This window comes from Cyprinus carpio, chromosome B15, assembly GCF_018340385.1.
Source record: "Cyprinus carpio isolate SPL01 chromosome B15, ASM1834038v1, whole genome shotgun sequence".
NCBI lineage: Eukaryota > Metazoa > Chordata > Actinopteri > Cypriniformes > Cyprinidae > Cyprinus > Cyprinus carpio.
Genome location: NC_056611.1, coordinates 11994549 through 12009510, shown reverse-complemented (window position 1 = coordinate 12009510; position 14962 = coordinate 11994549). Strand labels below are relative to the sequence as shown.

At 35.8% G+C, this 14962-nt stretch overlaps 1 protein-coding gene across 5 annotated transcripts in view; it reads left to right on the top strand.

Annotated features, from left to right (window-relative positions):
- Positions 1-736: 736 nt before the first annotated feature.
- The window catches only part of dpf1 (D4, zinc and double PHD fingers family 1), a 48442-nt gene continuing 34216 nt past the window's right edge, over positions 737-14962 (top strand). For 2 of the 5 annotated variants that reach the window (XM_042739227.1, XM_042739226.1), the window contains exon 1: positions 737-884. In XM_042739227.1, coding sequence (XP_042595161.1) covers positions 772-884 — 113 coding nt within the window. In that variant the 5' untranslated portion in view covers positions 737-771. Of the gene's footprint in view, positions 885-948; positions 1174-2350; positions 2397-11242; positions 11654-14962 lie in introns of those variants that run through there. The other 3 variants (XM_042739229.1, XM_019116467.2, XM_042739228.1) reach the window with 3 other exon arrangements.

Sequence of the window (14962 nt, the reverse complement as noted above, 5' to 3'; positions counted from 1 at the left end):
AACTGGACTGAAGGGCCCTTTACAGTCATTGCATTTCTATTAGAGGTCAGTCTGGCTGATAATATTCACAATATTTAGATGTAAATGTTTCTCATTGCCTATGCAGAATAAAAACACATAGCAGAATTGCTTTACTGTTATTGTCCATTCATATTACTTGTGTTTAGCATGTTTTAAGGCCAGACTTTTAAAATAAGAAATTAATGAAAATGTAAAAATGCAGAAAAGTTTGTTTGAGGTTTAGATTTAGAAGATGAAAACTATTATTAGCTCACAACACAAGTCAATGGAATTGTGTTAGTGATATATATACACACATATAGCGCTCTTATAGCAGGATAAAGCTGCGACGTAATAATGATATTGATCAGTGCCTACTGAAATGCATTGCTCGTATTATCTCTAATAGATATAATATAATACATGCATACTAAAAAAATAAATATTGACTTCATCGCTCTTCATAGCTGCCCGTCGCTCTCTAAAAATACTTCCAATTATCTATGAATTATAAGAAACTTCCAACATGAGAGCAAAAATACTGACAGACAGTCCAGCAATCCAACCTTGTATTTACAGTAGATGTTTTGGCTTGCCCATCCAACATCAAGGAGGGACTAGTATACAGTTAACCGCAGTGCATTGTGGTATTTGTAGTACGCGCACCGCTATCTCCTGAAGCCACGAGGGAATAAAAACTACATTTCCCAGCGGCGACCGTAAGCCAGTCGTGCTCCTATTGGCTGGCCGATCCAGCCGCAGCCCCAGAGAATGAATGAAATTGAAATTGCTGCTATATTACATGTACAATACTGGGGACTGCAGTCTTACATTGTATCATTCTATATCAAAATGGCCACAGTGGTCCAAAATCCTCTGAAATCGTAAGTAAAAATATTTCTATTTTTTATGCGTTATAGAATATATGTCATGCAACAAACAGCGTTCGTTCTAATTCACAAATATACAAACATCTTTAAAAGTATAAAATGCCGGCGAGGTTTACACCACGAACGCATGTTGAAATGCAATAAATCATAATGCATGCGACGACATTTTGTCATCTGGGCAAATACTATGGCATGTTATAAAGTGCAGAGTCTCGGGTGTCATTTCTGCATATGCACAGTGATGATATGGAGGAATGCTGAGAATGTTGACCCGGCGTTCCTGGTCAGTATCGATCACTTGGAACTTACAGTTGTTGGTATTGGAATCGGAGAGTTCACTGGTCACCGAGTCTCAAGATCAACGACGATACTTGCATCTTTCTGCTTTGGCTTTTGTGCTATATGATGTCAAACACAATGAGCTGGTGTGCTGTCTGTCAGAGGATAACATTTAGGTGCAAACTGCCAGAACCGGAAAATGTTACATGAGGGTTTTCGGTGGTTACATTGCACGCGCTGATCGCACACATTAGATTGTACAAATTAAGTGCATCGTGAATATGATTTCTAAGTGTCATTTCGGAAGCAAATGCATGCTTAAACATTACATTTTAGTGGCGTGCAACATCTGATATCTCTTATGCACCGTTGCATCAGTGCACATTCTGTGAAGTTTCCATTAGATTCCTTTGTGCACACTGACACATTTTTTTTTCGGCGTGAGGCACGCAGACGCCACACGGGCTCAGTGCCAAAATTGCTTTACATTCGTCTGCTAGAGACGGGGACCTTTCGAATTGGGGAGACGTGTTTGTATTTGGCATGAATATGTGAGTGTAGCTTTTATAGGTATCTGATAAAGAGGAAATTGCACTTGTGCCGGGTTTTAACCCAGGAGGTTGCATCTCTCTCTCCAGTAACGACCTGGACCCAGCAAGTACTGCGGGTTAAAACGTTACCCAAACCTAACCTAAAATTATATAGGCTATTTATATATAAGCTATTTCATTATATATATAAAATTATACGTTTACAAAAACGAAACAAATCTAAAATGTGTTTCTGGGACGTCTTATTTAGAGTGTATTACGTTTGGAAAAAAAGAAAAAAGTAAAAACAACCAAAACACAACCAGGCCAAATTACAGAGCTTGTGGAATGTTAGGCTACCTGTCTGTTTTTTATCAAATATATAATATATATATATAGGCCTATATATATATAGCCTATATATATATATAGCCTATATATATATATATATATATATATATATATATATATATATATAAATATATATATAACCAACTTAAGTGTCTACTCTGTGGCAGCAATGAGCACTGCTGCCAAACATTTGACTACCTAAATTACTAATTTTATTATTCATATTATTGAAGCTTTTGAATGAAACTACCTTTTGCATGATCGCACGAGACATACATTCTCTCTCGCGCAAAAACCGTTAACTAGCGGCGCGTGCACAAATAGACACGAGGCAAGGTTTTATGAGGTAAGAAACTCTTACCTTATGACAAATTAGCATAGCATTTCAATAACTTACAATGTATACAAAATAACAAACGAGAGTAGGCTACACGTGAACTAACATTCGGGTGTCGTTTAGGCTGCCACCGATTGCGCATATTCAAACGAATAGCTATGACATAATTTGAATTCAGACGAATGTTTTGTTAAAAAATAAATAAAAATAAAAAATTGCATTCAGACTTGATAAATGAAGTGTGTATGGAAATATGTGCTGCAAAGCTACTTACAGTTCGTGCCTCACGTGACTTTTCTGAATGGAAGCCATGGCGTAACCAATTATGTTAGTTTCAATGTTTACTAATACATTATTTAAACCAAAAGTTGTAGGCCTGTCTCTTAGTATATTAGCTTTTTTTAATGAACCTTGGATAACATGAACTCATAATGAACATTTTTTTTTTTAAACTAATAATACTGTAACAAACGTATTATTACTCATTAATGTTTGTCAACACATTAACTGATGGTACCTGTTTGTAAAGTGTTAGGCTATACGATTTTGCATGAATATCATTGAGTACCTTGATTAACTTCAGTAGCACTATCTAATACTTTTTAGTAAAGGAATAAATCTGCTTTGGATTTTGTAAATCCGCAGTTTTGATTCAGTGACTCATGTAAGTAGCTCATACATGACAAATCTTGCAGTATCTAACTGGGTTCTCTTCGGTTGATCAGTTTCCCTGAGCAGTGAACTTTGCTTTTGACTGTGGACGGACGTTTTTAGTCATGTACAAGGTCAGGTGTGCGTCTTAGAGACATTTGCATGAGAAATATGAATGAACAGAAAGAGGGGCTGCAATCAGCGTCTGAATTACTGTGATGTTACACTCTTCAATAACCCTCTTCAAAGAACCCAGTTAAAGTGCAGCACTTGAGGAGATATCAGTTGAGGAGCCAATCTGATTTACATTACTGGCTTTTATAAATCACTCATTTTTAAGAGATGGTGATTAAATTATGCCTGCCTTGATTGCTGATTATCTGCTAACTGGCTTTCCGTCACCAAAATGATGGCATTTCGTTGGGAATCTTTGGAATAGTTTCCCACTGTTCACGTTGCGTATTTCTCTTTGCTCGGTCTCTCTTCCTCCACTGGTCCTCACATCTCTCTAGTAATTACTCAGGTTCACTTACTGTCTCTATTTTTCCTCAATCTTCCACTATCTCTCTCAGTCTCCTAAAGTGATGGTGTCCTGTCTCTTCCAGTCATTTCGTAGGATGCGGAATGCGGACTTCTTGGATAGTTATTTCGCTTTGCCTCGCTGATCTGAGAAAAATGAGATCTATATAATTCTTCACACTGTCGATCTTAAGCCCAAGACTGTCACCCGGTTATAGATCCTTCCTCCCCATCTCTATACTCAAGGCCCTTTTTAATGTTTGTTTGCATAAGCGTCCGCAATTCTATAAGGGCATTTTTCTTCTTCTGAGACTGGTCTGTTCTCTTCATTTCACTCTCACTCACTCACTCACTCACTTTTTTTTTCTTTTCTTGAGAGACTCTTTGTCTTCAAGAGGAGAGAGAGAGAGAGAGAGAGACAGATAGGTATTTTTAGCTCTATGACCTATTTCTCCAAAGCTACCTAACTCACTGTCAGTCATCACACTGTTGCTCAGGGATCTTATAGTGCACTGCTAGCATCTATAGCCTGTATGTATACTGTGGTTTTGCACTTGAACATAGGAGATGTTTAGAAGGCTAGAGAAGCGTGGTGTGCTCACTTTCACTTTTTCGGGAGGTGAGACACCTTGTGGGAGGATCATCAGATGTGGACTTAGGAAGACCGAGGGAGGGTGTCGCTTCCTGATGACTCAGTCTTGTCAGTGTGAACATCTTTGTAAAGTAGTTTGGATAATAGAAGCTATTGCAAAAATGCAAAAATGTCTTGACATTAGAATTCCTATCAAACTTACGTAGTAAGTCATGAAACTATATTGATATACCATGAATCATTATTTTGTATTTTTATAATACATTTTTCAAAGACCAGCAAAAAGCTGAGAGACGTTTGCACCTAAATTTGTAAATCGAGAATTCTTTGGTTTGTATTGTGGGCTGTGCTCCTCCAGCATGTTGTATATTGGGCGACCTGAGTTTGAGTCCTGACTCTCAATCCCATCCCCTTTCTTCCTGTTTGTCTATATGGTCCTATATCAAAAAATACTTTTATTGTATTACAGTTTTTCACTTTTTGGGGGGAAAATTAGATCACATCTGTTAGTATACAAGAACTCTTGCTTTTTTTATTATTTTTTTTATTAATTTAGAATCCAAACTCAAAATACAACAATTTTGGATAACTGTAAAATAAATTTAACAAATCAGAATATTATTATTAGTGTGGCCCAGATAGTGAGATACAGTATACCATTGATTAATAGGCCAATATTTGGCAATTTTTTAAATTATTGTCAGGTAGGATATTATTCACCAGTTAACAAGTGTTTATTTTGCCTTTTGTCAGTTCCAAATGCACTCGACAGGTTCATCAATGGATAGTAAACTATTTATGTTTTAAACTATTTTATGTTTTATAATTGTGTTGAATTTTGAGTAAATAGCAAAAAACCCTCATGGCATTTGTAACGCTTTATGTATGATCTCATGATGTTTCTGCACAATTTGCTTATGTCAAACTGGCAGTTAAATTTATGGATAAGGGTGACATTCATGTTATTTACTTATTTATTTTATTTTTTTTTAAAAATCATATGTTTCCGTATAAATAATTTTTGTGAATTCTGAGTATATATTTAAAACACTATATTTAAATATTTACTTAGAATTAATATTTAAAACATGAAAATTCATAACTATTTTATGTTTTGGCTAATTGCCAACTAATTCAGATGAATTCATATGATCTCTTTTTGATGAAAAGCTTATGCCCAACTGATGATTAAATTTGGGGCAAAGGTTTCATAAATACTTTTTTTATTGCAAAAAATGATGCAAATGACTGCATTTATGCAAACATGGTATGCATCTATATGAAATAAGAAAATAGTTACATTTTCTCATGAGATTGGGCTGGTGAATGCTGTGTACAGTAAAAATACGATTTCTTTGCATCATTCAAAAGTTTGATCCACTATATTGATATACAATAAGTTATTCCCACCCCTAGTTTCTCGATTGTTTTTGTTGGTTTCTTACAAGCTCAAGTCAGAAATGCACTCCCTCAAACCTTTATAATATTCTGGACTTTAGGTATTGTTTGTGCCCTTCCATCAGTGTAAGTCTATGGGTTTTTTCACCCAATTTATCAACTGCCAGATGAAAATTGTAAGTCCTATGACTTCAAAAAGTAATATCACACCTCTCTTCAGCAAAGCCACACTATCTAAGGTATCTTCTTTTTTTTTGCAAAAGCATTGTTTGATTGAGAATGACTTTGTTTTTGATCTCACTGATATGTTGAGCTGGTGGTCTGCAGTGGTTTTACTGCATAACGCAATCAGAGGCTGGCTTGAAGTGAGATTGCCTATAGGGCAGCACTTTAAACAAATAATGATTGTGCCTAGCACTGAAAATATCCCTCATTCCCTTATATATAATATGGCTTTCACACAGGAAGGTGGACTTCTGCATCCTCAAAGTGTTAATATCAAATGTCCACTGCATTGTTCACTCTTAGTATCTAGAACTTGCATGTTCATGAGCATCTTCAGCCTCGTGAGACTGTGTGTACTTTGTGCTGAGCGCTAGTGTGTGTCACTATGAATCAGAACATGCATTTGGAGCAGAAGAGCAATGCATGGCATAGTCCATTGCTAAATGTGGGTCCATCAGAGGAGATTTATAGCTGTTCTTCTTTCGCCGTTATTAGGTGGATAGATCCTCTCCCTAGATTTCAGATATTATTAAAGTGCAGAGGGTCGAAATATTCATCTCTCTACCAGACAAACTGTCCCACTAGCCATTTTCACTGGAGATCCATAGGAATACTTGTTTAAAGGAAACTATAGATGGTCCAAGAGGGAAACATAAAGGCTTTAATACGATCTGCGAAGAGCATCATGCAAGATGTGCAAGGTGGAGGGCAAGTTCCAGAGTGTACGGTGTGTGAATGCTCACAAATCAGATGATAGGTCCCAAAATATGTATTTTGTGCAGTGCGAATGTGATATATAATATAAAGAATAATAAGCAATGGGATTTATCCTACTAAAATAACCGTACAAGTGCACCTGTAAGCATCCCTGTCAGTCCTGCAGTCTTTTTAAGCAGTGGAACATGCGGCAGGACATCAGGTCCATGTTTCACCACAGGCAACGATTTATGTGAACACATAGCCTGTGCCAGCAAACACAGCAGGGCAATTCAATATAGCAGACAAATGCCTCTGAGGATATATGGTTCTCTACTGCATCGAAGGATCCTGGGTATTCCATTTGAGTGAGGGTGTTTGCGAGCATCGCGGTCCACGGTGAACGCAGGTGCCTTTAGCAGACAATCTCTGAAAATTCATTGAGCATCTTCAGCATTGACACTTTTGGCGAGTACATTTCAAATAGCTCATTTGGTTCTGCATACAAATGAGATGTTTTGACACTTTTTAAAACTGAAACTCCTCTCCAAGGTGATACTGATGAATATGGAACTAATTTCATGCTGCTTTATGCATCTTTTGGCTTTGTGCTTGGTGAACTAGGATGAATTTTCCACTGATGGTGGTTGAGCGTAAAACCATAGACTTACAGCTCATATGAAAAAAAAAAAAATCAAGCTGGTATCTTCAACAAACTCACCTAAATACCAACATTTTGCTGAACTTGGTGACATTTTAACACAAATCAAACAACTAGTGCTTTATATGTGCAGCTTGTTGTCTAATAAATGTCAGTTTGTCCTCCTAACTATTATTTCGCCATCTCTGGAGAAAAAAGTATAATTTGGAAACATTTTTAGTCAAGAAAAAGGGCTTTAATACAAATAAAGAGGCTCCCATGCATCTTTATTGTCCTTCTCCATCTCTGGAGAAATAATATACTTGCTCCATTTTAGAAGATTATCCTCTCTTTTCAGCTACTGTATATAATATGAATAGATTTATCTATTGCTATTATCCTTGAACATGACAGAAAAGCAGTGTCTTTAAAGTTGCATTGAAACAGAAATAGCAATAGATGTTTTGTGACCCGAGTATAACAGATTATCAGGAAAGCAAAACATTTAGGACAGGAACTATTCATCAGATGTTGACTGGATTTTGAGATGTGGGCATTTGAAAGATTTAAATGCTAAAACACTCTTATGGCAGTTTTTAACTAGGGGTGTGCGATATTGACAAAAAATGATATCTCAATATTTTCTGGGATTTTTGTAGACAACGTTAATTAGACGATATTTTGCTGGTGTGTTATTGCGCTGGTATCTTAAGGACTACCATGGACAGCTGACTCCTAAATTTTTTTATATACTTCTTATTCTGTGTGGTGGTCAGTTCACACTGATATAAATTAGTTTGAATTGATTTTTACCTTTTATGGGCATTTTAACCCTTAAAAAGCCATTTTTTTCTAAAAGTGTGCATCTTTTGTGTCAAATTCTTACATTGAATCAGTGAATTAGAATAATAAGACATTTGGGCTGTTATCCAGCAAATGAAATCATTATCAACAAAAATCGTCTTTGCAGTGCAGAAGGAACACAGAAGCTGCATCTGAAGTGGCCTTTAGATTAGGGATGCATAATATTATCGGGTTGATATCGGAATCAGCCGATAATGGCTTTGAATGTAAATATCGGCATCTGCCTGGTATGAAAAACTATGCCAATATGGGTTGCCGATAAGAGGAATACGTTAACTCACATGTGCTCAGAGTGTGCTAGCGATTAGATCACGTCAGCAGTGTGACTCATTCATGAAGATTGCTGCATTTAATCTGTGAAAGCACGTACAGAATGACGCGTACGGTGTGTGATAGAGTAAATAGTAATTGCAAGTGCAGTAGCAGCAGTAACAGCCTCCCCCAGGTCCTAACGCGGTTCGATAAGGAGTTTTAATCTGTAGGGGGCGCTGTTGGCCTACTAGTAATTAAATTAAAAGTAAAATAGCCTACATAAATAACATTAAATAATTTTATACTGATTTATTCATTAATGTGTTATATGTTTTATTTTTTAAACAAATCATAAGCTCTAAAAGATTTTAAGAATTTTTACAAATATTTTGCTTTAGACCGTCTACAAATGTTAAATCTTAAAATAAAATGTTAGGGTTAACACAGCATTTTCTGGGAAAAAAATGCAGCGATTGATATATAGTTTATTTATAGTTATTTTCAAAGCTTCAATGTACTGTCAAAAAAACCTTCATTATTGTTTATTTAATTCTAACAAATAAGTTCTTGTTAAAAACGAACCAAAATGAAAAATATTTTGCTTATAATTTCAAAAAAGCAGAGACTTGTTGTTGTTTCCAAACAAAAGGAAATATATCGGTATTGGCCAAAATAAGTTGAAAAATATTGGCATATCGGATATCTGCAAAAATCCCATATCGTGCATCCCTAATTTCATGCAGCACACGAATGCATTTATCCTGCAGTTACAAATGCTTAAATAAAGTTTTGATATATTTAACATAAAACGTTAAATACTGATATTTGAAATTATTTAAATAATAAAAAGATACTTTAAATGTGGGATTAAAATGCCAGTAGGTGTGTGTCATTGCGATTGAACTGAATCATATAAACAGTAGATTCATTCAGGAACGAAACACCGTCATGTTGCTCAGAGCGGAAAACAGTGCTGTAGCTGTGCTTGGAATGATTTTTGATGCCGAAATAGAGCAAAAACATGAAATATGGACAGTAGATCTGCAATGGGTCCTGCACTTGCTTTGTTGCAGCAGCAGCAATAATCTACAACAACAGCAATAACCCACAGCAGCAGCAATTCAGCAGCAGCATAGCAGATCTATTCTGCCAAAACCAAACACATTAACATTGTCATATCCATTTCCATGCTAAAATCTTCCAAGAGTTGTCATGATAGAACTTATCTCACACTAGTTTTGAGAAACGTCGACCTAGTGGGTAAATGAGTTTCAAAACATCATCCGCATACGGATTACGTGATCAGTCTATAGGAATCTGTGTGCGCAGATATGTAGTTTTTCTTTACAAATTGACATTGCACAATACAGCGTTTTTAGTCATTTTCACAAGTACACAATTCACTATACACAAAACTTTTCAAAAACGCAAAAGAAAAACATTTCCGTTTTTAGTACAATCGTTCTTGTGCAAACCTACTCTTAGTCCAAGAATACAGGCTATCCACTGTCCAACATAATCAACATGCACTTTCTTTTAAGTCGATGAGATTTATAAATGTTTATGTAACATTTGGCTTAGGCTAATGCAGGGTTGAGTTTTGACTATGCATCTGTTAATGTGCTGCAGTTCTTCCAGTCCTCAGTAAGCTAGTCTTCAGCAGGCTGGAGGAAATGCACCAGCACATCTGTAGAGGCAGATGAAGAAAGAAATGAGATAAATCATTTGACTGGGTAGTCTAGTGAAAAAGAAGAGGGAGGGGTAGCGGGGCGGATGACGAAAAGGGAAGAGGTGCTCGAGGAGGTTGCTATTGCGAAGTGTAATCTACAGTACTGGTGGGGGATGGGTGTGCCTATAACCTCTCTCAACAGTCCTAAGCTCATGGAAATACCGTGGGCCACATCAACGTATTAGTCAACCTCCACCATCAGTGGCACCAGCCACAGCAATTCAACATGGTTACAAGTCCTTTACACCCACATGTGACGCTAAAATCCACTTATAAAGGAGTACCTTAGTCCTTTTTGAAGTACCCTGGACTGCTGGTTTGAATATGGAAATCATTCAGTCTATGGTACTACCATCTGGTACTGCTGCAGTGATTTATTTATTTATTATTTTTTGTAGAGTTAATGCTTATGTAAAGATAGCAGATTTAGATTATTATCTGGCACATTCCATGAAGATGGTTCACTTTATGACTTTTTAAACAAGCTTTAAAGGCCTAATTCCTATGTTTTTAAGAACTATTATACATGTTAGATAAACTATTATCTGACATAAAATTAACCTAATATGAAAGAACTATCTTAACACATATCAAATGTCTTTAAAATTATTTTTCAGTTCCATGTCAGCTGTCTCGACCACGTTACCTACAATGTCCAAAAATTAAAATCAAATTAAAATGTCATAGTTGTAGCATAACGTGTTGACTTGATATTCAGTTCTTTGTAATAAAATGACTAATTTAATAATAAATTGAAAATTCTATGACAACAAAAAAATAAAGTACAAAAACCAAAATATTTTGCATGTTACTTTAAGTATAATCTATTATTTCTTGTTAAAAGAAATGTTTAACTCTTTAATATTTAATATTTACACAAATTGTAATTGAATACATTTGACAAGCTCAACCTTGTTGTGCAAATGATTTTAAGCAAAAATGATCAAACAAACATTGTTTCTTCAATTAATGGAAAGTTTAAGTTTAATGTTTATTTTTAGAAGATATGGTTAGCACCTACTTTCACTGACCAACTGTTGAAAAAGTATAATAAGAATATTTAAATACTTTATAATGAACAAAATACAGGAGGTTTGAGCTATTTTTTATCCTTAAAACAAATTGTTAGTAGAAAAATGGTGTTAAACTTTTTCTTCCATGACTCTGGATGATACATCTTTTTAAATCCATAAAAGAATATTGCATATTATAGTTTCACTATATACAATTGCTTGTTATGAAGTTGTGTTAAAATTAATATATTGTGGTTGATTTTTCAAGCATGTGTGTGTGTTTGCATTCGATAACTTGAGAGTTCTCTGGTCTCTTCAACAGGAGTTTGGTATTTTACTGACACAGTGCAGCCTCTAGAGGGAGCTCTCTGTTACCTTTCAAAAGGACAACCGTTAATTAAGACTAATTGGCACTGTAGGGAGTTTTCTGGTAGTGTAGTGAGTATAATGAGGAATACACCAATACGTTTTTAGACATATTTGGACATCTCCCTCTGCCTCCACACTGGTTTCAATTAAATAGGCTACAGAAGAAGAGCTAATTTTGGAGGTTGTTCTATTTTTGAGGGTCATCGTTGAGCTTTGCACAGGAGTGACAGTGTGGATGCTGGAAGCTATGCACTCCTCTCCAATCATCCTTTTCTTTCTTTCTCTTTTGGTTTGGGGAATAGGCATCCTGCTCTTGAGGTTCTTGTTTTCCTTTGTTTAGCTAGTGTGTGTGTGTGTGTGTGTGTGTCAGCCTGGCTTTGTGTAAATTGTAAGTGGCTATTACATGCATGCATTCATATCATATCAAGTATGCGTTATCAATGCCGAACACATTTTATTACAGGATTTTACATGTTGACAGTTCTCTTTAAAGGCTTTAGATGCAAAAAAGGTCTCTTAAGTGGGCAGCATCTACTAAATAGAGAAGAAAGTACTAAAGAAAGTAGATTCTAATTTGGAAACTTTCTCTCATTAGCCTTTTCTTTGATATATGTTGCCAATATAGCAACACTGTGCACTAAACTCAAATGTAATAAAAATACAAGAGTAATTGCCTCAGATGTATCCGATTAGATCTGTGCTCCATTTGTCAGTGATGCTGAGAAAATTAAAGCCTGGCCTGAAAGGTTTTGTCCAAATTCTTCCTTACAATAAACATGGACCCTCGCTTCTTTTAAAGAAATCCATAGGTTGTCATCCACAGTCGAATATTGGTCATCTCTGATACGAGGAGCTGTGATTATATTACACAGAGAACTGCAGGGAACAGTGTTGATCGAGAAAATTGGAATTCACAGAGTTCGGCCTACTTTCAGACTGCATTCCATATGGCCGGCTTTCTCTCGTTTTCCAGCAAGAAACGTTTCACAGCTTTCAAGGCCACCGCCACAGTATAATATAATGAGATTGTGTAAAAAAAAAAAAAAAAAGCAAACAAACTGAGAGCGGCCATTTTCTACAGCTGTCAACTTATTACTGAAAGCCAGACTTGTTCCACTAGCAGCACACACAGGAGTGAGGTGGTGATGGAATGGAGAAGGGGGCTTGACGGCTCTGTGCTCAGACTAGAAAGAGGAAGGGGAGGAGGGGGCATCGGGTTGAACCTCAGGGGTGAGTTGCTTTGCATTTGTGACTTTTTCGCTACGCATTTCCTTCCAAGGCTTTCAAGTCCGGGCCCAAGTCTATATCGCAGATACTCACTTTTAATTTAAATAATTGGGAATAAATTGTTTGCATTCTGTCTGCGTGTGTCAGGTTTTGCCAAATTTGTAGTGGCAAGTCAACAGTCATGTATGGAGGACGAGAATTGCCAAAAAAACAAGGAATCAATTACCTACTCATTAATTATATTATATTATATTATATTATATTATATTATATTATATTATATTATATTGCTGATAATTGAATCCTTCTACACATACATATGTGACCCTGCCTGTGAAAACCCAGCTGAAGTAATTTTTTTTGTGATTTACTGTTTTCTACATCCTTCATAAAGATGCAGAACATTCTGTGAAAATATAACCTTTAGATCTTTAATATTGACTGAGTACGGCCATGTCAAAGATTGAAATCATAGTGAAATTAATGGTTGAAATCTAACTTTGATGCTTGTTATCTCATAATTAGATTTTGAGACTTTAGCCTGGATGTACATTTCAAGATACACATATATGTAAATACTATGTATATATATATATATATATATATACACACACACACACACACACACACACACACACACACACACACACACACACACACACACACAATGTGAAATGTAGGCTATTAATGTAAAAATGAAGAAAGGTTTCTGTCAAAAGTAGGGGTAATGTAAGGGGATGAATTGTCATATAAAGTATTATATATGTAAGGGATAATGTACATCCAGCCGGTTGTTATCTCAGAATAAACCCTGACAGGGTGATCAAGGACCCCGACGCGAAGCGGAGTTGCGAGTAAGCGGCAAATTCAAACTAGACGGACATTTAAGGGAAAAAGTGCAGTCAAAACCACTTATTTCACAACATTTCACCTAAAAAATAATTAAGGAAATAAAGGAATTAAGACAAAAATGTTTTAAAACCTTACCAGTTTATTAGTTTTCTTATAATCCATTACAGCTTACAAAACAATCATAGCAAAATGGCAGCAGCTGCATTTGTATGAAACAAGAGCAAGTCCACGATACCAGGATGACATAATAAATAATTGTACACCATTTTGAATCGAGTTTTAATATTTTATTAGCTAAACAAACGCAAAGCTTCTACCAAGAAAAAATGGTTCAAGCAAGAGTACAGCGCTGACTGCTGTTACCCGGATGAACCTGTGTTATTAGCTTTTACTGGTTGTTATCGATGGATAACATACCTCGGAATGTCACGACTGACCAATCAGAATCAAGTATTCCACAGAGGAGTGTAATATATATATATATATATATATATATATATATATATATATATATATATATATATATATATATATATATATATATATATATATTAACAATAAATTAATGAAAAGTGCCCAACATAAAACTATGTGTCTATCTTTTACTGGATTAACCAATACCATGTACCATTCTATCATGTACAAAATGTACAATATGAATCAGAAATGGGCACCAGACTATGTTAATTTTTCCTCCTGCTATGCTGTCTCATTGGTCAGTTACATCAAAGTGAGATCATAACACTCAGCATCAACTATCTGAAGGCTAAAATCTAATTCACACACACACAACTGCATACATAAACACACATACACACACACTCTCTGACCTTTCACTCCCTCTAAGCATAGTTTTACACACCAAGAAGTGAGAGCGCTTCCTCATGGCACACTGGCATACACACTTTTCCCTGTGGATGGCATTCCTGGCCGGCTCTGCCCGCATACAAGCCAAACTCTGGTTGGGTTGCTTCAGGCTTTTGCTTCCTCTTATTGATTTTTCTTATATTAGCTAACCTCACCCATTTCTCCATTCTGTCAGCCTTCTTCCAAGATACCTAATGTTTTTGGAGTTCTCATATAGAGTAAATACAATGACTGCAAATAATGCATCTCTCGGTAATGTAGTTAAAGAGGCAATAAGACGTGTTTTCCGTTTGCTATTCTTGTAACTGCTTTTCCTTTCAGCTGTAAAACTGCAGCACGCTGCTGCCTCATGCTGTTCGTGTGGCAAATCAGAAAACACAGTCAAGGTATCCAGATGCTAGTTTCAGACCCAGATATCAGCCAGGCCAATTAATCAGCTGGTATTTGGTCTTTTTAAAATTATCACCATCGGCATGCTTGGTCAATTAACAGAAGTGTGTCTGTTCCAAAGTCTTCAGTAAGCCTTGTCAGTAGAAAATTAACAAATTCTGTTTTTACAATTTTGTAATAACCTTTCAGTAATTATTCTATTTATTTAATTTAGTGTTTCCTTTGCTGTTATTAAAGGGAATTCATCCAAAATTTAAAATTTAGTAATTTACTCATGGTGTTCCAAACCTG